At 41.1% G+C, this 24401-nt stretch overlaps 1 protein-coding gene across 2 annotated transcripts in view; it reads right to left on the bottom strand.

Moving 5' to 3' along the window:
- The window catches only part of PRRG4 (proline rich and Gla domain 4), a 267339-nt gene that overhangs the window by 164795 nt on the left and 78143 nt on the right, over nucleotides 1-24401 (bottom strand). Inside the window, exon 1 of one of the 2 annotated variants that reach the window (XM_077288095.1) lies at nucleotides 1853-1926. The exons of the other annotated variant lie outside the window; for it this stretch is intronic. Within the exon in view, the coding sequence (XP_077144210.1) occupies nucleotides 1853-1863 (11 nt within the window). The 5' untranslated portion in view covers nucleotides 1864-1926. Of the gene's footprint in view, nucleotides 1-1852; nucleotides 1927-24401 lie in introns of those variants that run through there. 2 annotated transcript variants of the gene reach the window in all.

Genomic DNA, 24401 nt, shown 5'->3' with positions numbered 1-24401 from the left:
CAGGTGGAAAACCGCTGCGGAATCCGCATAAAGAATTGACATGGTACTTCTTTTTTTCCGCAGAAAATCAGCGCGGATTTTCCTGCGGAAAAACGCAAAGTGGGCACAGCGGTTTTTGTTTTCCATAGGGTAACATTGTACTGTACCCTGCATGGAAAAAGGCTGCGGATCCGCAGCTGCAAATCCGCTGCGGATCCACAGGAAAAACCGCAACGTGTGAACATAGCCTTAAGGGATCATTCCCCTGTGGGGATTGTAATATCTGACCCTTTATGGTACCTACACGGGATACTTTTGTGAATCCAGTTACTCATAGCAGTCATGCGCTTAGAACTTACATCAATTGCAAATCTAGAGACGTGATATATGTCATAATTTGCCCATGTAATAAGCCATACTGTATGTGGTCGCAAGAATTGAGGAAGAGGGCCCAGAAGCACATATCGACTATTTGTTTGGTGGTTGTGGACCAAAAGAAAGGCAAAACTCTTACTCCTGTAGCTGCCCACTTTTTAGCAGTACATGGGGGTTCGGCTGCAAACACTAAAGGTACCTTCACACTAAGCGACTTTGCAAAGAGAACGACAACGATCCGTGACGTTGCAGCATCCTGGATAGTGATCTCGTTGTGTTTGACACGCAGCAGCGATCTGGATCCCGCTGTGATATCGCTGGTCGGAGCTAGAAGTCCAGAACTTTATTTTCGTCGCTGATCACCCGCTGTCATCGCTGGATCGGTGTGTGTGACACCGATCCAGCGATGTGTTCACTTGTAACCAGGGTAAATATCGGGTTACTAAGCGCGGCCCTGCACTTAGTAACCCGATGTTTACCCTGGTTACCCGGGTACTGCAGGGGGACTTTGGCATCGTTGAAGACAGTTTCAACGATGCCGAAGTCGTTCCCCTGATGGTTGGTCGCTGGAGAGAGCTGTCTGTGTGACAGCTCCCCAGCGACCACACAACGACTTACCAACGATCGCATCGCTGGTCGTGATCGTTGGTAAGTCGTTTAGTGTAACGGTACCTTAAGATCATTGGATTACAGAAAGTGCCTTATGGTGGTGGTGGTAGGGGGGGGCTGTTGCATATTTCGTCTATTGCAGATTGAATCCAGGTGGATTTTTCAATTACAATCTGTAGCACCATCTGGACTGAATGAGCAGCTTCTCTTTGCTGGATTTCTAGGTTGAATGTCTACATGGGATCTATATGGAATCTGTATGATTTTAATGGAGTGTTCTCTTTTTCAAAAATAGGTGACATGGGATTTATCTCTACATGGACTTTATTCTACAACTGGGCTTTGCCCTTTGGACTTATGCTCATTTAGGGTATGTGTCCACGTTCAGGATTGCATCAGGATTTGGTCAGGATTTTTCATCAGTATTTGTAAGCCAAAACCAGGAGTGGAACAATTAGAGGAAAAGTATAATAGAAACATATCCTCCACTTTTGCATTTATCACCCACTCCTGGTTTTGGCTTACAAATACTGATGAAAAATCCTGATGCAATCTTGAACGTGGACACATACCCTTATGCATCAGCAGAGATACGCCTGAACGCATTTGAGAAGACATACATATATACATTGTAGGGATTGGCTCAGGTGAGCAATGGTAGGGCCGCAGTAATGAGGCAACACACAGGCTTACAGTCCAAACTTCAGTGGTTTATTGTCACTTTAAACAGTCCGAGACAGAAAGTAAGAGAAAAACAAACATACTCCAGCTTGGAGAACCACTGGTCTCAGACTCACCCTTACACAGGACGGGCTTAACTAAGCGGCTGCCAAGTCAGTGGCTTCCGCCAGGTGCCATTCCCAGGGTTGCTAACAGTCATATCACCAACCTTTGTGACATGTGTGGGAGAGAAAAACAGTTCAGGCTCCTTCCAGCCTAGTTCCATCCCCAGAATAACATGTGCCAAACAAAAGAAACTCCATTACATAGTCTTTAGCCACACCCACAGGTGAGGTATCCATCACATGGGCTGATCACATGATCGTGACATCACTGCAGGTCCTCAACCTTAGGAAAATAACAGGCCAAAACACCGGATTCAAGTTAGTCTGCAGTTAGCTATTAGATATTAGTTAGTTATTCGATTTTCATGTATGGCAGTTAGCTATTAGTTATTAGTTAGCTATTCGATTTTCAATGCATGGGGAATTATACATAGAGTGGATATTGTTTGGGTAAAATTTTGATCAGGACTTTGAGATGTTTATTTTGCCTACTTGTGGTCCTGGGTTATTCACATAAATCTCTTTTGTCGCACATAATCAAACATACTCAATCGTACGTAAGTTCAATTTGAAAATAGGTACCCTGGACTACTAGCACTCAAAATGACCAGCTCAATGTCCTGAACAATATTTGCCAAAAAAAATATCAAGTCTATGTGTAGTTCAGAAGTTATTCACGTAAATCGCTTATGTCGCGAATAAACAAACGCACTCAATCGTACGTAAGTTCAATTTGAAAAGAGGTACCCTTGACCACTAGTACTCAAAATGAACATATCAATGTCCTGAACAATATTTACCAAAAAAAATATTAACTCTATGTGTAGTTCAGAAGTTATTCACGTAAATCGCTTATGTCGCGAATAAACAAACGCACTCAATCGTCCGTAAGTTCAATTTGAAAAGAGGTACCCTGGACCACTAGCACTCAAAATGACCAGCTCAATGTCCTGAACAATATTTGCCAAAAAAAATATCAAGTCTATGTGTAGTTCAGAAGTTATTCGCGTAAATCGCTTATGTCGCGAATAAACAAACGCACTCAATCGTACGTAAGTTCAATTTGAAAATAGGTACCCTGGACTACTAGCACTCAAAATGACCAGCTCAAGGTCCTGAACAATATTTGCCAAAAAAAATATCAAGTCTATGTGTAGTTCAGAAGTTATTCACGTAAATCGCTTATGTCGCGAATAAACAAACGCACTCAATCGTCCAAAAATTCAATTTGAAAAGAGGTACCCTGGACTACTAGCACTCAAAATGACCAGCTCAATGTCCTGAACAATATTTGCCAAAAAAAATATCAAGTCTATGTGTAGTTCAGAAGTTATTCACGTAAATCGCTTATGTCGCGAATAAACAAACGCACTCAATCGTACGTCAGTTCAATTTGAAAATAGGTACCCTGGACTACTAGCACTCAAAATGACCAGCTCAATGTCCTGAACAATATTTGCCAAAAAAAATATCAAGTCTATGTGTAGTTCAGAAGTTATTCACGTAAATCGCTTATGTCGCGAATAAACAAACGCACTCAATCGTCCGTAAGTTCAATTTGAAAATAGGTACCCTGGACCACTAGCACTCAAAATGACCAGCTCAATGTCCTGAACAATATTTGCCAAAAAAAATATCAACTCTATGTGTAGTTCAGAAGTTATTCACGTAAATCGCTTATGTCGCGAATAAACAAACGCACTCAATCGTCCGTAAGTTCAATTTGAAAAGAGGTACCCTGGACCACTAGCACTCAAAATGACCAGCTCAATGTCCTGAACAATATTTGCCAAAAAAAATATCAAGTCTATGTGTAGTTCAGAAGTTATTCACGTAAATCGCTTATGTCGCGAATAAACAAACGCACTCAATCGTACGTAAGTTCAATTTGAAAATAGGTACCCTGGACCACTAGCACTCAAAATGACCAGCTCAAGGTCCTAAACAATATTTGCCAAAAAAAATATCAAGTCTATGTGTAGTTCAGAAGTTATTCACGTAAATCGCTTATGTCGCGAATAAACAAACGCACTCAATCGTCCGTAAGTTCAATTTGAAAAGAGGTACCCTGGACCACTAGCACTCAAAATGACCAGCTCAATGTCCTGAACAATATTTGCCAAAAAAAATATCAAGTCTATGTGTAGTTCAGAAGTTATTCACGTAAATTGCTTATGTCGCGAATAAACAAACGCACTCAATCGTACGTCAGTTCAATTTGAAAATAGGTACCCTGGACTACTAGCACTCAAAATGACCAGCTCAATGTCCTGAACAATATTTGCCAAAAAAAATATCAAGTCTATGTGTAGTTCAGAAGTTATTCACGTAAATCGCTTATGTCGCGAATAAACAAACGCACTCAATCGTACGTAAGTTCAATTTGAAAAGAGGTACCCTTGACCACTAGTACTCAAAATGAACATATCAATGTCCTGAACAATATTTACCAAAAAAAATATTAACTCTATGTGTAGTTCAGAAGTTATTCACGTAAATCGCTTATGTCGCGAATAAACAAACGCACTCAATCGTCCGTAAGTTCAATTTGAAAAGAGGTACCCTGGACCACTAGCACTCAAAATGACCAGCTCAATGTCCTGAACAATATTTGCCAAAAAAAATATCAAGTCTATGTGTAGTTCAGAAGTTATTCACGTAAATCGCTTATGTCGCGAATAAACAAACGCACTCAATCGTACGTAAGTTCAATTTGAAAATAGGTACCCTGGACTACTAGCACTCAAAATGACCAGCTCAAGGTCCTGAACAATATTTGCCAAAAAAAATATCAAGTCTATGTGTAGTTCAGAAGTTATTCACGTAAATCGCTTATGTCGCGAATAAACAAACGCACTCAATCGTCCAAAAATTCAATTTGAAAAGAGGTACCCTGGACTACTAGCACTCAAAATGACCAGCTCAATGTCCTGAACAATATTTGCCAAAAAAAATATCAAGTCTATGTGTAGTTCAGAAGTTATTCACGTAAATCGCTTATGTCGCGAATAAACAAACGCACTCAATCGTACGTCAGTTCAATTTGAAAATAGGTACCCTGGACTACTAGCACTCAAAATGACCAGCTCAATGTCCTGAACAATATTTGCCAAAAAAAATATCAAGTCTATGTGTAGTTCAGAAGTTATTCACGTAAATCGCTTATGTCGCGAATAAACAAACGCACTCAATCGTCCGTAAGTTCAATTTGAAAATAGGTACCCTGGACCACTAGCACTCAAAATGACCAGCTCAATGTCCTGAACAATATTTGCCAAAAAAAATATCAACTCTATGTGTAGTTCAGAAGTTATTCACGTAAATCGCTTATGTCGCGAATAAACAAACGCACTCAATCGTCCGTAAGTTCAATTTGAAAAGAGGTACCCTGGACCACTAGCACTCAAAATGACCAGCTCAATGTCCTGAACAATATTTGCCAAAAAAAATATCAAGTCTATGTGTAGTTCAGAAGTTATTCACGTAAATCGCTTATGTCGCGAATAAACAAACGCACTCAATCGTACGTAAGTTCAATTTGAAAATAGGTACCCTGGACCACTAGCACTCAAAATGACCAGCTCAAGGTCCTAAACAATATTTGCCAAAAAAAATATCAAGTCTATGTGTAGTTCAGAAGTTATTCACGTAAATCGCTTATGTCGCGAATAAACAAACGCACTCAATCGTCCGTAAGTTCAATTTGAAAAGAGGTACCCTGGACCACTAGCACTCAAAATGACCAGCTCAATGTCCTGAACAATATTTGCCAAAAAAAATATCAAGTCTATGTGTAGTTCAGAAGTTATTCACGTAAATTGCTTATGTCGCGAATAAACAAACGCACTCAATCGTACGTCAGTTCAATTTGAAAATAGGTACCCTGGACTACTAGCACTCAAAATGACCAGCTCAATGTCCTGAACAATATTTGCCAAAAAAAATATCAAGTCTATGTGTAGTTCAGAAGTTATTCACGTAAATCGCTTATGTCGCGAATAAACAAACGCACTCAATCGTACGTCAGTTCAATTTGAAAATAGGTACCCTGGACTACTAGCACTCAAAATGACCAGCTCAATGTCCTGAACAATATTTGCCAAAAAAAATATCAAGTCTATGTGTAGTTCAGAAGTTATTCACGTAAATCGCTTATGTCGCGAATAAACAAACGCACTCAATTGTACGTAAGTTCAATTTGAAAATAGGTACCCTGGACCACTAGCACTCAAAATGACCAGCTCAAGGTCCTGAACAATATTTGCCAAAAAAAATATCAAGTCTATGTGTAGTTCAGAAGTTATTCACGTAAATCGCTTATGTCGCGAATAAACAAACGCACTCAATCGTCCGTAAGTTCAATTTGAAAAGAGGTACCCTGGACTACTATCACTCAAAATGACCAGCTCAATGTCCTGAACAATATTTGCCAAAAAAAATATCAAGTCTATGTGTAGTTCAGAAGTTATTCACGTAAATCGCTTATGTCGCGAATAAACAAACGCACTCAATCGTCCGTAAGTTCAATTTGAAAATAGGTATCCTGGACCACTAGCACTCAAAATGACCAGCTCAATGTCCTGAACAATATTTGCCAAAAAAAATATCAAGTCTATGTGTAGTTCAGAAGTTATTCACGTAAATCGCTTATGTCGCGAATAAACAAACGCACTCAATCGTCCGTAAGTTCAATTTGAAAAGAGGTACCCTGGACCACTAGCACTCAAAATGACCAGCTCAATGTCCTGAACAATATTTGCCAAAAAAAATATCAAGTCTATGTGTAGTTCAGAAGTTATTCACGTAAATCGCTTATGTCGCGAATAAACAAACGCACTCAATCGTACGTCAGTTCAATTTGAAAATAGGTACCCTGGACCACTAGCACTCAAAATGACCAGCTCAAGGTCTTGAACAATATTTGCCAAAAAAAATATCAAGTCTATGTGTAGTTCAGAAGTTATTCACGTAAATCGCTTATGTCGCGAATAAACAAACGCACTCAATCGTCCAAAAGTTCAATTTGAAAAGAGGTACCCTGGACTACTAGCACTCAAAATGACCAGCTCAATGTCCTGAACAATATTTGCCAAAAAAAATATCAAGTCTATGTGTAGTTCAGAAGTTATTCACGTAAATCGCTTATGTCGCGAATAAACAAACGCACTCAATCGTACGTAAGTTCAATTTGAAAATAGGTACCCTGGACTACTAGCACTCAAAATGACCAGCTCAATGTCCTGAACAATATTTGCCAAAAAAAATATCAAGTCTATGTGTAGTTCAGAAGTTATTCACGTAAATCGCTTATGTCGCGAATAAACAAACGCACTCAATCGTACGTAAGTTCAATTTGAAAATAGGTACCCTGGACTACTAGCACTCAAAATGACCAGCTCAATGTCCTGAACAATATTTGCCAAAAAAAATATCAAGTCTATGTGTAGTTCAGAAGTTATTCATGTAAATCGCTTATGTCGCGAATAAACAAACGCACTCAATCTAACAAATTTTGCCCCCAAAATTCAGAACTCTATGTATTTTTGAAGAATTATACAAAATATGCTAACTCCACATGTGAAACATTTTATCGGTACCTTACTGTTTGCTATCACAACTTACTTGAAGTTTCCATAAGGGCTTAACCCACTAATCTATGGTTAATTCAAGGGTTGTTGAACAGATGCTAAGTTTGTGTGTGAAATTACACTTAATAAAGTTTTATGTCATCAAATTATTTATATGTAATTGTATCGTCATTCTTAACCTTTTTTTTAACTTTACATAGTGGTTCTTGTGTAGACATGGGGGTCAGTGGGTGCTCTCGTCCGCTGTCCCGACCACCTTTACAAAAACAGCATGGACCATGGCTCATCCCAACTGAACGCCCGACCTCCTCAACAGTGGGTGGAACACTACTCATACAACACAGGGTGACGGAATCACAATATTAAGATTTTCTGGGATCTCCAAACAATTAATGGCATATATCACACAACCAGCAAAACACAAAATGTAACAGGCAACAGTTTCTCACCTTTCCACTGGCTCACCAGGGAGTATAACATCCATTCATCAGAGCTTCCAGGGCTACTTACTCCAAGCCAGCAGCACCCCGCTTTCGGCGGGCACCCACCGAGAACGGAATAATGCCAGATTTAGGAAGCTGACTGAGTACCGCAAATTCTGTAGTCAGGTGACTGGATTGTCCCAAGATGGATACCATCCTTATGTAGTCTTTGATCTCTCATCCGAATCCTTGCATTCGATGCTAAAGTCCATTTAGTCTTATAATCCATGTTCGGTTATGGCCTGCCAATCGGATCCGCAGATCAAAAATTGGTACCATGCAGCAAGAGAGAGTTGGTCACTGGACAGTCCTTCTATACCCCTGAGCTCTCAATTCAGACTTGGGTCTTCATGATTGGTGGAATAAGAGTGTGCTAGATTGGCTAGATTCCAAGCCGCAAACATAATATCCTTAGTACTAATGGTGTCTAACAGAGATGAGATAGAGTCAGCTAATTTACATAGAATCGAGCAATACAATGAAAGGTTAGCATAATTGATTTATATGAGTCTGTGACCTTCCCTGGCAAAGGTAATTACATGAGTCAACAGGAACTGTAAACCTAGACTCCTAAAGGTACCTTCACATTAAGCGACGCTGCAGCGATAGCGACAACGATGCCGATCGCTGCAGCGTCGCTGTTTGGTCGCTGGAGAGCTGCCACACAGACCGCTCTCCAGCGACCAACGATGCCGAGGTCCCCGGGTAACCAGGGTAAACATCGGGTTGCTAAGCGCAGGGCCGCGCATAGTAACCCGATGTTTACCCTGGTTACCAGCATAAAATGTAAAAAAACCAAACAGTACATACTTACATTCGCGTCCCCCGGAGTCCGCTTCCTGCACTGACTGAGCGCCGGCCCTAACAGCAGAGCGGTAACGTCACCGCTGTGCTGTACTTTCACTTTACGGCGCTCAGTCAGTGTGGGAAGCGGACGCCGGGGGATGCGAAGGTGAGTATGTAGTGTTTGTTTTTTTTACATTTTACACTGGTAACCAGGGTAAACATCGGGTTACTAAGCGCGGCCCTGCGCTTAGTAACCCGATGTTTACCCTGGTTACCAGTGTAAAACATCGCTGGTATCGTTGCTTTTGGTGTCAAACACGACGATACACGCCGGTCTGACGACCAAATAAAGTTCTGAACTTTGTTCAACGACCAGCGATATCACAGCAGGATCCTGATCGCTGCTGCCTGTCACACTCAACGATATCGCTATCCAGGATGCTGCAACGTCACGGATCGCTAGCGATATCGTTTAGTGTGAAGGTACCTTTAAGGTACCGTCACATTAACGCTAAGTTCACACGTTGCAGAATTGCCGCGGAAATTTCCGCGGCAATTCTGCGCCTCCTGCCGCGGGAATATCGCATGCAGAATTAGCATGCATATACCCGCAGAAAACTAGCGTTTTGCAAGCATAATTAGCTTGCAGAATGCTAGAGTTTTCCAAGCGATCTGTAGCATCGCTTGGAAAACTGACTGACAGGTTGGTCACACTTGTCAAACAGAGTGTTTGACAAGTGTGACCAACTTTTTACTATAGATGCAGCCTATGCCGCATCTATAGTAAAAGATAGAATGTTTAAAAATAATAAAAAAAATAAAAAAAATGGTTATACTCACCTGCAGACCTCAGCGCCGTCCGTTCCTATAGCTGTTGTGCGGTGAAGGGCCTGAGATGACGTCATTGGTCGCGTGAGCGGTCACATGCGGTCTCGCGACCAATCACAAGACACTGACGTCATCGCAGGTCCTTCACCGCTCAGCAGCTATAGGAACCGAAGCGGCAGCGTGCAGCGGATAGGCTGGAAGACTGCGGGGGACATCGAGGGTGAGTATATCGATATTTTTTATTTTTATTCTTTTATTTTTTACCAATTATATGGTGCCCAGTCCGTGGAGGAGAGTCTCCTCTCCTCCACCCTGGGTACCAACCGCACTTGATCTGCTTGCTTCCCGCATAGTGTGCACAGCCCCGTGCGGGAAGTAAGCAGATCAATGCACTCCTATGGGTGCAGAATTGCCGCGATTCCGCAATTTTAATGAACATGCTGCGTTTTTTTTCTGGAATGCGATTCCGCTCAGGAAAAAAATGCAGCATGTGCACAAAAAATGCGGAATGCATTCTATTACATAGGATGCTTAATGTTAGCGTTTTTTTTGCGGGTTTTATAGCGTTTTTATAGCGAAAAACCGTGAAAAAAACGCAAAAAATATGCTACGTGTGCACACAGCCTTAGCGACGCTGCAGCGATACAGACAACGATCCCGATCGCTGCAGCGTCGCTGTTTGGTCGCTGGAGAGCTGTCACACAGACCGCTCTCCAGCGACCAACGATGCCGAGGTCCCCGGGTAACCAGGGTAAACATCGGGTTACTAAGTGCGGCCCTGCGCTTAGCAACCCGATGTTTACCCTGGTTACCCGGGGACTTCGCATAGTTGGTCGCTGGAGAGCTGTCTGTGTGACAGCTCTCCAGCGACCACACAGCGACGCTGCAGCGATCGGGATCGTTGTCTAGATCGCTGCAGCGTCGCTAAATGTGACGGTACCTTTAGGCCGGGGTCACACTTGCAAGAAACTCGCATGAGTCTCGCACCTCGATACCCGACACTGGCGCCAGCACTCGGGACCGGAGTGTGCGGCTGCATGTATTTCTATGTAGCTGAACGCTCCAGGCCCGAGTGCCGGCGGTAGTGAAGGGTATTGAGGCGAGAGACTCGTGTGAGTTTCTCGCAAGTGGGACCCCAGCCTTGAAAGAAATATGTTTAATTTAAAAAAAATTAAAAAAAAAAATTGGTGCCAGTGAGGGAAAGCCAGCGACTGGGGGACCAATGTTTGTAGCCTGGGAAGGGGTTAATACCCATAGATCTTTCCAGGCTATTAATATCAGCTCGAAGCTGTATATTTTGCCTTTACTGGCTATAAAAATAGGGGGACCCCCCAAAAAAATGACGTTGGTGTCCCCTTATAATTTATAGCCAGAAAGGCTACGCAGACAGCTGCGGGCTGATATTCATAGCCTAGAGAGGGACCATGGATATTGGCCCCTCCTGGCTGCAAATACCAGCCCGCAGCCGCCCCATAAATGGCGCATCTGTGAGATGCACAAATTTCGGTGCTTAGCCTCTCTCTTCCCACTACCGAGTAGCGGTTGGATATGGGGTAATAAGGGGTTAATGTCACCTTGCTATTGTAAGGTGACATTAAGTCGGATTAATAATGGAGAGGCGTCAATAAGACGCCTATCCATTATTAATCCTAGAGTAGTGAAAGAGTTAAAAACAAAATAAAGACACAGCGAGAAAAATGTTAGTATTTTAGTATTATTAATTTAACCATACTTACCATACTTCAGAGCCTGCAAAAAACGTAAAATAATAAACCGTATACTCCCTGTCCGACGCAGTCCAATTAATAACGAGTGTCCCACGATGATCTCCCCCATAGAACAGTGACATCTGGTGATGTCACTGCTCTAAAGGACATCCAGTGACACACTGACAGGAGATAATGGCTCCTGCAGTGCATCACTGAGAGGTTACTGTAGTTCACTGGTCTCACTTTATGGCAAAAGCTGCATGGGAACTTTCTCACAGCAATGCCAAAAGTGAGACTAGGGACTAGATTTTACAGTGGCAGAGGAATACAGTGCGGAAGGATACCTTCCTCCCGTCATTGTATTCCTGGAGCCCCTAGAGAGCGGTCTCATCAGCTGATGCTGCTGCTCTCCACAGGAAATCGTCGTGGGACACTCGTGGATTTCAGCGGACAGGGAGTATATTGTTAGTTTGTTATTTTAATATTTTTTTTACAGATGACACTGGATTCGGGGAACAAAGTGACAAGTTATGGTGAGTATGTACTCTATGTTATATGTACTGTATGTCTATATGTATGTAATGCATGTATGTAGTATGTATCTAGTATGTATGTTGTATGTATGTGGTATGTTGTATGTATGTAGTATGTTGTATGTATGTTGTATGTAGCATGTATGTATGTATGTAGTATGTTGTATGTATGTATGTAATATGTTTGTAGTATATAGTATGTTGGATGTAGTATGTATGTTGTATGAATGTGGTATGTTGTATTTATGTTGTATGTATGTTCTATTTATTAATTAATTAATTCCGTAAGACCACGGCCGTTAATTCAGTGCTCCATGCCAGCTCTGCACATCCTCCCCATGTGGTCAATGCGGTTCCCACTGGACAATTTCTTCGTATTAGACGAATCTGCTCTGATTTTGCGGATTTTGAAACCAGGGCGGAAGAGATGAAGGTCCGTTTTTTGGAGAGAGGCTATAGCCGAAGATCTATAAAAAGGGCTTACAACAGAGCAAGGAATACAGATCGTCAGCAACTATTATATACGTCTAGACAAAACGAGTCCAATAATCAGGTGAGAATGGTGACGACATTTAACTCTCATTGGAGAAAGTTATACCAGATTATGGAGAAACATTGGCCCATTCTTCTGGCTAATCCTGTTTTGAAGTTGTATTTACCATCTAAACCCTCACTTACAGCCAGAAGGTCTCCAAATCTAGGTGATATGTTGGTCAGGAGCTACTATACACTGAAAACCCCTTCCCCACCATTTCAATCAGATCGGCGGAGACCACTCTCAGTGTGGGGTTGCAAACCATGTGGGAAGTGTGTGGCCTGTCCCAACATCATAACAGCAAAGGATTTTTCCTCAACCGATGGGCGTGTGTTCAAAATCACACATACCATCACGTGTGATACAACGGCCGTCGTGTATTATGCATCCTGTCCGTGTGTTAAAATCTATATTGGATTGACCACAAGGGCCCTTAAAATCAGAGTGAGGGAACATGTTAGAGACATTCTGGCTGCAAAAAATGAGAAAGACATGGACGCTCTGAAGAGTGTGCCGAGGCATTTTAAACAATTTCATGCCTGTGATCCTTCTTTACTTCAAGTTAAAGGCATTGACTGTGTACGCTTGAATCTTCGGGGTGGTGGTGTGGGACGAATGTTAGCCCAAAAGGAGGCCCGATGGATTTGGGAGTTACGTACTACATCCCCTCAGGGCCTCAATGAAATGATAAGCTATGCCCCCTTTTTGTGAGTGGTGTCACTGTACATCTTTTCTGGGTTTTCCGTCATCAGATTTTTAATTGGCCTCGTCAGGGGTTCTTTTTAATTTTTTTTAATAATTTTGTGTTTTTTAACTCTCTTTATTTGTTTCTTTCAGTTTTAATCGACTTATTTTGAATTTGGTTTACACTATTTGGTTGTTCCCTGGGGTGAATACTCTGCCTCATATCAGGAGAAGATCATCTGCTTGTGCCGCGGTTTCATCACGGATCCACGTTTTTGGTGGCACCAACATATGTATTGTTACTATTTTTATCGCTGTATGGTTATTTATAGTGTTTTATATGACTTTTGGTGTCTCTTATTGTCTATACATTTGTATTTAATGCTGTATTATTGTTGTATTTTATGTGGTATTGTCACCTCATATATATACATTTGTATTATTTATTGTTTTTGCGGTTCATTACTTTTCACTAAGTATTTTGTTTGGTGTCTAGCACGTTTTTCACTTTTTTTCATATCATAGCATATTTTAATATCATGTTTTAGCTCTTGTAATACTTTATGAGCCAGTATCTGATATGCTTTTATCGTCACTTGCTTTATATATATTTGTATTATAACATACACTTGTTCACTAGCACTGCTGCACTTTCGTTTCCGTGGCTCTGTCATTTACCTTCTGCCTGATTACTTATTTTTCGGCCAGTGCGCATGCCCGCTGGGGGTGGGCGGCTCACAATCACAGACGGCGTCTCCATCGCTCCCTCGTGTGTGGGCGGTACCTGCTCACGTTCCTGTGGGCGGTCCCAGCTCATTCACTTCAGCGATGACGCACTCTGGGATCAGTGCCCCACCGCTCTCGACTGAGCATGCGCCGCTTATGGCCGGCACTTCGGTGTCATTATAGGAGTTAATCCCCATTGGCTGGGCATATGTATATCTGCTACATCCTGACCTGACGACGCCACTCCCCCGGAAGAAGGCACGCGCGCCGAAACGCGCGTAGGGGTGGCGCCGCAGGTCGGAGGTTTCCATGCTGTATTTTTGTAAGTTATTTCCTTATATTTAATGTGTTTGTGCTGAACTGGATATTCTTTACCAGCCGGGCTCTTTATATCTCGTGTTACATCAGCACACACGTTCCTTTCTGGTATGATTGTTATCATTATAGTTTACCTAGCATATCCTCTGTCCTGCGGCTATGGTGCAGCGTCACCTTCATAGCATCCTTTCCTATAGATTTTCTTTTGTTTGTTGTTGGTATTTTATATTTCAATAAAGATGATCATTTGATATAATAGTTGTCCAATTGTGCATTATCTTCTTTGTAGGCTCTATATGTTCTATTTATGTAGTATGTTGTATGTATGTGGTATGCATGTATGTAGTATGTATGTATGTAGTATGTTGTATGTATGTATGTATGTATGTAGTATGTATGTTTGTGTTGTTTTTTTTACAATCCACACATTAGCCGGATGATGGGACTACTACTGTCCCATCATTGGCTAATGTGTCAATCACTGTCATTGTAGCAGGCATAGCCGATGGGACTTGTCGTACCATCGGACGATGGCTGAACAAAGACACAAAGACCCCCGGCAGGCCCGCACAGACCCCGGAGAGGCCCGTACAGACCCCCAAGAGGCCCGTACAGACCCCTGGCAGGCCCACAAAGACCCCCGAGAGGCCCGTACAGACCCTCAGCAGGCCCGCACAGACCCCCGACGGTCACACACAGACCCCGCCCGCACACACAGACATGCAGTCTCCGCCCACGCACCGCCCACACTCCATTATAGTGCATCTTGACATCATTTGAGCAGCCAATCTCAGCCATGCCATTAGTTAACATGGCTAACATGCCTAACAGGATGTGCCCACACTTCTTAGGATTCTCATTGGCTGAATAGAATAAAACTAGCTCATTGCATTATGGGAACTTCTGATTCCGGTATTCGATATTGTAAAAGTATTGGAACTCAGTATCGGAACTCCGATACAGCGAATATCGGCCGCTACACGATATTGCAGTATCGGAATTCTGGAAACAAACATCACTGTCAGAAGTGCAATGGACAGTGAGCTTATTTGTCTATAAGAAGACATTAGATGTCATGGCGTGGTGTGGTTATTTTTACATTTAACATTGATAGAAAACAAAAACAAGTATGTTTCCAAATGAATAACACTCTCCTCTTTGGGCAAATTTATAAATTGTGATATAAGGTATAGCCTTTAACATATAACATAGAAAGCAGATTGTACTGTCTTCCCCTATGAAATAAGTCAAATGAATTAATTTCACAAATGACCAATTGAGACCCAAAGATTATTATTCTGTGCCATTTATCATTTTCATGGAAACATACTAGGGTTACTTAGGAAATTAAAAAAAACATTCTAATGGACAATGACAGACACAACACTTAATTTGTATTCATGAAATATCAATGTTGTATTACCAAGCTAACCATGTGATTTATATTTTTATTACATGTTCAGAGTGGCATAGGTATTTAATATTTTAATGTAAGTGTATGTAATGTTTTTTTTAAGTGCTCAGTGTGCCACATTAGGGTTATAATTTAAATGTAACTGCATGTAATGTTATTACGTCACCTTTACAATGGACAACATTCCCTATCACAAAGACTATAAACATGACAACAGACCACACATATTTTCATGCCTAAGCCAACTAGAACGCCAATCATACAACCCTGATGCAAGATAGCCACACAAATTTACGCCCTGCAGTAGCTAACATGCACGTTGTAACGTTTCGTAAACTCAAACCTGTTAGTCCAACGATGGGTATAGACTCAACCACTGAGACATAACTAAAGTCTCTTATCTGCCTTTTAAAAATCTTAATGTGACTATGGCTGCTCTTCGTACATCAAAACATTCCTAAGCCAACAACCTAAAAATTTTATGCGCATTAAAATTATCTACTGTATTTAAAATGCATGAATGGTCCACTTTTCACAATGACGCAACTCACTTTAGTTGCATTTCATAGATATTACAAGGATTGGTAACAAATAAAATTTATGTCTAATAATCAGTTTACTAAAACCATACTACTAAATCAACAACCTTGATCAGGTACATAAAACTTAATAATCCACATATTTTGAAATTATTGTCAGTGACATGAATATAATAAACATTTATAATATGTAAACTTTCTAATATTATTATCAATTAATTTAATTTCACATACTTTGTGCCTATAATACATAGAGTATGAATATCTAGTTGAAGCACTACTTCCTTGCACACTAGCTGACAAGATGATACTTGTCAACAATATTTATACATACACTGTAGCAGTTTCGTATTAAGACAAACATTTTAAAGCAAGACCTCCAATGTCTAACCTTTTTGAGATATCAAAGCAAAAATGATTCAAAAAATTTACATTAAGCAAGTACATTTGTAAGTAAAATGTTGAGACTGATCTCATCATTTACTTTTATTCTTAAAAATATTAAAAATTTTATATACCCAAATATAAATTTAACTTTCAAACAGGACAAACATAACAACACTGAAATTCAGACTTGAGGTTACAGTGTAAGTTAACTTCAGTATGCCAATTCAACACAAATCCTTACCATGTACAGATGAAGTTCACAGACAATCCTCCATGTAGGGCCACTCTATAGCATACTTCGATGGCTTCCAAGTGAGTGTATCACATCAGAACAGCTCAGTGATGACATGGACTCTTTCAATGCCTACTATTGGTTGAGTTTCTTAAAATTTGGTCACACATGATGGTATTCTGTTTATTACCATGTGATAAGCCCCTCATTGTTTCTACAAGACTCTAAAGGCCCCGTCTCACTTAGCGACGCTAAAGCGATCCCGACAACGATACGACCTGTCAGGGATCGTTGCTGCGTCGCTATGTGGTCGCTGGTGAGATGTCAAACAGTGAGATCTTCCCAACGATCGCTGCTGCGATCTCACTGTTTGACATCTCACCAGTGACCTGTACAACGATGTCACATGGGAGCTATTATGACGATTCAGTGTCTGAGTCGTCAACGAGGTCGTTGGTAAGGTGTCAAACACAGCGATGTGTGCTACCCAGCGGGACCTCAACGATCAAAAAACGGCCCAGGCCATTCCGACACGACCAGCGATCTCACAGCAGGGGCCTGGTCGCTGCTACGTGTCACACATAGCGAGATCGCTACTGAGGTCGCTGTGGCATCACAAAACTTGTGACTCAGCAGCGATCTCGCTAGCGATCTCGCTTAGTGAGACGGGGGCTTAAGGAGTCTAGGTTTAGGGTACCGTCACACAGTGGCATTTTTATCGCTACGACGGCACGATTCGTGACGTTGTAGCGATATCGTTACGATCTCGCAGTGTCTGACACGCTACTGCGATCAGGCACCCTGCTGAGAATCGTACGTCGTAGCACATCGTTTCAAACTTTCTTTCGTCGCTTGATCACCCGCTGACATCGCTGGATCGTTGTGTGTGACAGCGATCCAGCGATGTGTTCGCTGGTAACCAGGGTAAACATCGAGTAACTAAGCGCAGGGCCGCGCTTAGTAACCCGATGTTTACCGTGGTTACCAGCGTAAAAGTAAAAAAAAACAAACCGTACATACTCACCATCTGATGCCCGTCAGGTCCCTTGCCGTCTGCTTCCTGCTCTGACTGAATCCGGCCGTACAGTGAGAGCAGATCACAGCGGCGACGTCACCGCTGTGATCTGCTCTCACTTTCCGGCCGGCAGACAGTCAGAGAGGAAAGCAGACGGCAAGGGACCGGACGGACATCAGATAGTGAGTATGTACGGTTTGTTTTTTTTTTACTTTTACGCTGGTAACCACGGTAAACATCGGGTTACTAAGCGCGGCCCTGCGCTTAGTTACCCGATGTTTACCCTGGTTACCCGGGGACTTCGGCATCGCTCCAGCGCCGTGATTGCACAGTGTGACTGCAGTCTACGACGCTGGAGCGATAATCATACGATCGCTGCGACGTCACGGATCGTGCCGTCGTAGCGATGTAAATGGTACTGTGTGACGGTACCCTTACAGTTCCTGTTGACTCATGTAATTACCTTTGCCAGGGAAGGTCACAGACTCGTATAAATCAATTATGCTAACCTTTCATTGTATTGCTCGATTCTATGTAAATTAGCTGACTCTATCTCATCTCTGTTAGACACCATTAGTACTAAGGATATTATGTTTGCGGCTTGGAATCTAGCCAATCTAGCACACTCTTATTCCACCAATCATGAAGACCCAAGTCTGAATTGAAAGCTCAGGGGTATAGAAGGACTGTCCAGTGACCAACTCTCTCTTGCTGCATGGTACCAATTTTTGATCTGCAGATCCGATTGGCAGGCCATAACCGAACATGGATTATAAGACTAAATGGACTTTAGCATCGAATGCAAGGATTCGGATGAGAGATCAAAGACTACATAAGGATGGTATCCAGCTTGGGACAATCCAGTCACCTGACTACAGAATTTGCGGTACTCAGTCAGCTTCCTAAATCTGGCATTATTCCGTTCTCGGTGGGTGCCCGCCGAAAGCGGGGTGCTGCTGGCTTGGAGTAAGTAGCCCTGGAAGCTCTGTTGAACGGATATTATAATCCCTGGTGAGCCAGTGGAAGGGTGAGAAACTGTTGCCTGTTACATTTTGTGTTTTGCTGGTTGTGTGATATATGCCATTAATTGTTTGGAGATCCCAGAAAGTCTTATTATTTTGTGATTCCGTCACCCTGTGTTGTATGAGTAGTGTTCCACCCACTGTTGAGAAGGTCGGGCGTTCAGTTGGGATGAGCCATGGTCCATGCTGTTTTTGTAAAGGCGGTCAGGAAAGCGGACGACAGCACCCACTGACCCCCATGTCTACACAAGAACCACTATGTAAAGTTAAAAAAAGGTTAAGAATGACGATACAATTACATATAAATAATTTGATGACATAAAACTTTATTAAGTGTAATTTCACACACAAACTTAGCATCTGTTCAACAACCCTTGAATTAACCATAGATTAGTGGGTTAAGCCCTTATGGAAACTTCAAGTAAAGGCCCCGTCTCACTAAGCGATTTACCAACGATCACGACCAGCGATACGACCTGGCCGTGATCGTTGTTAAGTCGTTGTGTGGTCGCTGGGGAGCTGTCACACAGACAGCTCTCTCCAGCGACCAACGATCAGGGGAACGACTTCGGCATCGTTGAAACTGTCTTCAACTATGCCGAAGTCCCCCTGCAGCACCCGGGTAACCAGGGTAAACATCGGGTTACTAAGCGCAGGGCCGCGCTTAGTAACCCGATGTTTACCCTGGTTACCAAAAAAACAAACAGTACATACTCGCCTTTCGGTGTCCAGGTCCCTTGCCGTCTGCTTCCTGCTCTGACTGACTGAGCCGCCGTACACTGAGAGCAGAGCGCAGCGGTGACGTCACTGCTGTGCTCTCACTTCTCACTGTACGGCCGGCAGTCAGCTCAGTGAGAGCAGGAAGCGGACGGCAAGGGACCTGACGGACATCAGAAGGCGAGTATGTATTGTTTGTTTTTTTTTTACATTTACGCTGGTAACCAGGGTAAACATCGGGTTACTAAGCGCGGCCCTGCGCTTAGTAACCCGATGTTTACCCTGGTTACCAGTGAAGACATCGCTGGATCGGTGTCACACACACCGATTCAGCGATGTCAGCGGGGCCTCAACGACCAAAAAAAGGTCCAGGCCATTCCGACACGACCAGCGATCTCGCAGCAGGGGCCTGATCGCTGGTACGTGTCACACATAGCGAGATCGCTACTGAGATCGCTGTTGCGTCACAAAACTAGTGACTCAGCAGCGATCTCGCTAGCGATCTCGCTATGTGAGACGGGGCCTTAAGTTGTGATAGCAAACAGTGAGGTAAAGATAAAATGTTTCACATGTGGAGTTAGCATATTTTGTATAATTCTTCAAAAATACATAGAGTTCTGAATTTTGGGGGCAAAATTTGTTAGATTGAGTGCGTTTGTTTATTCGCGACATAAGCGATTTACATGAATAACTTCTGAACTACACATAGAGTTGATATTTTTTTTGGCAAATATTGTTCAGGACATTGAGCTGGTCATTTTGAGTGCTAGTGGTCCAGGGTACCTCTTTTCAAATTGAAAATAAGGAAAGATTGAGTGCGTTTGTTTTTTCGCGACATAAGCGATTTACGTGAATAACTTCTGAACTACACATAGAGTTGATATTTTTTTGGCAAATATTGTTCAGGAAATTGAGCTGGTTATTTTGAGTGCTAGTGGTCAAGGGTACCTCTTTCTTCAAATTGAACTTACGTACGATTGAGTGCGTTTGTTTATTCGCGACATAAGCGATTTACGTGAATAACTACTGAACTACACATAGAGTTGATATTTTTTTTGGTAAATATTGTTCAGGACATTGAGCTGGTCATTTTGAGTGCTAGTGGTCAAGGGTACCTCTTTCTTCAAATTGAACTTACGTACGATTGAGTGCGTTTGTTTATTCGCGACATAAGCGATTTACGTGAATAACTACTGAACTACACATAGAGTTGATATTTTTTTGGCAAATATTGTTCAGGAAATTGAGCTGGTTATTTTGAGTGCTAGTGGTCAAGGGTACCTCTTTCTTCAAATTGAACTTACGTACGATTGAGTGCGTTTGTTTATTCGCGACATAAGCGATTTACGTGAATAACTACTGAACTACACATAGAGTTGATATTTTTTTTGGTAAATATTGTTCAGGACATTGAGCTGGTCATTTTGAGTGCTAGTGGTCCAGGGTACCTATTTTCAAATTGAACTTACGTACGATTGAGTGCGTTTGTTTATTCGCGACATAAGCGATTTACGTGAATAACTTCTGAACTACACATAGACTTGATATTTTTTTTGGCAAATATTGTTCAGGACATTGAGCTGGTCATTTTGAGTGCTAGTAGTCCAGGGTACCTATTTTCAAATTGAACTTACGTACGATTGAGTGCGTTTGTTTATTCGCGACATAAGCGATTTACGTGAATAACTTCTGAACTACACATAGAGTTGATTTTTTTTTGTAAATATTGTTCAGGACATTGAGCTGGTCATTTTGAGTGCTAGTAGTCCAGGGTACCTATTTTCAAATTGAACTTACGTACGATTGAGTGCGTTTGTTTATTCGCGACATAAGCGATTTACGTGAATAACTTCTGAACTACACATAGACTTGATATTTTTTTTGGTAAATATTGTTCAGGACATTGATATGTTCATTTTGAGTACTAGTAGTCCAGGGTACCTCTTTTCAAATTGAACTTACGTACAATTGAGTGCGTTTGTTTATTCGCGACATAAGCGATTTACGTGAATAACTTCTGAACTACACATAGACTTGATATTTTTTTTGGCAAATATTGTTCAGGACATCGATTTGTTAATTTTGAGTACTAGTGGTCCTGGGTACCTCTTTTCAAATTGAACTTACGTACGATTGAGTGCGTTTGTTTATTCGCGACATAAGCGATTTACGTGAATAACTTCTGAACTACACATAGACTTGATATTTTTTTTGGCAAATATTTTTCAGGACATTGAGCCGGTCATTTTGAGTACTAGTGGTCCTGGGTACCTATTTTCAAATTGAACTTACGTACGATTGAGTGCGTTTGTTTATTCGCGACATAAGCGATTTACGTGAATAACTTCTGAACTACACATAGACTTGATATTTTTTTTGGCAAATATTGTTCAGGACATTGAGCTGGTCATTTTGAGTGCTAGTGGTCCAGGGTACCTATTTTCAAATTGAACTTACGTACGATTGAGTGCGTTTGTTTATTCGCGACATAAGCGATTTACGTGAATAACTTCTGAACTACACATAGACTTGATATTTTTTTTGGTAAATATTGTTCAGGACATTGATATGTTCATTTTGAGTACTAGTGGTCAAGGGTACCTCTTTTCAAATTGAACTTACGTATGTTTGAGTGCGTTTGTTTATTCGCGACATAAGCGATTTACGTGAATAACTTCTGAACTACACATAGACTTGATATTTTTTTTGGCAAATATTGTTCAGGACATTGAGTTGGTCATTTTGAGTGCTAGTAGTCCAGGGTACCTATTTTCAAATTGAACTTACGTACGATTGAGTGCGTTTGTTTATTCGCGACATAAGCGATTTACGTGAATAACTTCTGAACTACACATAGAGTTGATATTTTTTTTGGCAAATATTGTTCAGGACATTGAGCTGGTCATTTTGAGTGCTAGTGGTCCAGGGTACCTATTTTCAAATTGAACTTACGTACGATTGAGTGCGTTTGTTTATTCGCGACATAAGCGATTTACGTGAATAACTTCTGAACTACACATAGACTTGATATTTTTTTTGGCAAATATTGTTCAGGACATTGAGCTGGTCATTTTGAGTGCTAGTAGTCCAGGGTACCTATTTTCAAATTGAACTTACGTACGATTGAGTGCGTTTGTTTATTCGCGACATAAGCGATTTACGTGAATAACTTCTGAACTACACATAGAGTTGATATTTTTTTTGTAAATATTGTTCAGGACATTGAGCTGGTCATTTTGAGTGCTAGTAGTCCAGGGTACCTATTTTCAAATTGAACTTACGTACGATTGAGTGCGTTTGTTTATTTGCGACATAAGCGATTTACGTGAATAACTTCTGAACTACACATAGACTTGATATTTTTTTTGGCAAATATTTTTCAGGACATTGAGCCGGTCATTTTGAGTACTAGTGGTCCTGGGTACCTATTTTCAAATTGAACTTACGTACGATTGAGTGCGTTTGTTTATTCGCGACATAAGCGATTTACGTGAATAACTTCTGAACTACACATAGACTTGATATTTTTTTTTGGCAAATATTGTTCAGGACATTGAGCTGGTCATTTTGAGTGCTAGTGGTCCAGGGTACCTATTTTCAAATTGAACTTACGTACGATTGAGTGCGTTTGTTTATTCGCGACATAAGCGATTTACGTGAATAACTTCTGAACTACACATAGACTTGATATTTTTTTTGGTAAATATTGTTCAGGACATTGAAATGTTCATTTTGAGTACTAGTGGTCAAGGGTACCTCTTTTCAAATTGAACTTACGTATGATTGAGTGCGTTTGTTTATTCGCGACATAAGCGATTTACGTGAATAACTTCTGAACTACACATAGACTTGATATTTTTTTTGGCAAATATTGTTCAGGACATTGAGTTGGTCATTTTGAGTGCTAGTAGTCCAGGGTACCTATTTTCAAATTGAACTTACGTACGATTGAGTGCGTTTGTTTATTCGCGACATAAGCGATTTACGTGAATAACTTCTGAACTACACATAGAGTTGATATTTTTTTTGTAAATATTGTTCAGGACATTGAGCTGGTCATTTTGAGTGCTAGTAGTCCAGGGTACCTATTTTCAAATTGAACTTACGTACGATTGAGTGCGTTTGTTTATTCGCGACATAAGCGATTTACGTGAATAACTTCTGAACTACACATAGACTTGATATTTTTTTTGGTAAATATTGTTCAGGACATTGATATGTTCATTTTGAGTACTAGTAGTCCAGGGTACCTCTTTTCAAATTGAACTTACGTACAATTGAGTGCGTTTGTTTATTCGCGACATAAGCGATTTACGTGAATAACTTCTGAACTACACATAGACTTGATATTTTTTTTGGCAAATATTGTTCAGGACATCGATTTGTTCATTTTGAGTACTAGTGGTCCTGGGTACCTCTTTTCAAATTGAACTTACGTACGATTGAGTGCGTTTGTTTATTCGCGACATAAGCGATTTACGTGAATAACTTCTGAACTACACATAGACTTGATATTTTTTTTGGCAAATATTGTTCAGGACATTGAGCTGGTCATTTTGAGTGCTAGTGGTCCAGGGTACCTCTTTTCAAATTGAACTTACGGACGATTGAGTGCGTTTGTTTATTCGCGACATAAGCGATTTACGTGAATAACTTCTGAACTACACATAGACTTGATATTTTTTTGGCAAATATTGTTCAGGACATTGAGCTGGTCATTTTGAGTGCTAGTGGTCCAGGGTACCTATTTTCAAATTGAACTTACGTACGATTGAGTATGTTTGATTATGTGCGACAAAAGAGATTTATGTGAATAACCCAGGACCACAAGTAGGCAAAATAAACATCTCAAAGTCCTGATCAAAATTTTACCCAAACAATATCCACTCTATGTATAATTCCCCATGCATGGAAAATCGAATAGCTAACTAATAACTAATAGCTAACTGCCATACATGAAAATCGAATAACTAATATCTAATAGCTAACTGCAGACTAACTTGAATCCGGTGCCAAAACTTATCCTGCTGGGAGAAATATATCTTCCGTCCAGCACTACACCTTTTACTGCACCACAACACATATATATATATATATATATATATATATATATATATATATATATATATATATATATA

This window comes from Ranitomeya variabilis, chromosome 2, assembly GCF_051348905.1.
Source record: "Ranitomeya variabilis isolate aRanVar5 chromosome 2, aRanVar5.hap1, whole genome shotgun sequence".
In the NCBI taxonomy this organism is placed as follows: Eukaryota; Metazoa; Chordata; class Amphibia; order Anura; family Dendrobatidae; genus Ranitomeya; species Ranitomeya variabilis.
Note: the sequence above shows the minus strand (reverse complement) of the source record. Positions and strands in the feature narration are given on the sequence as shown.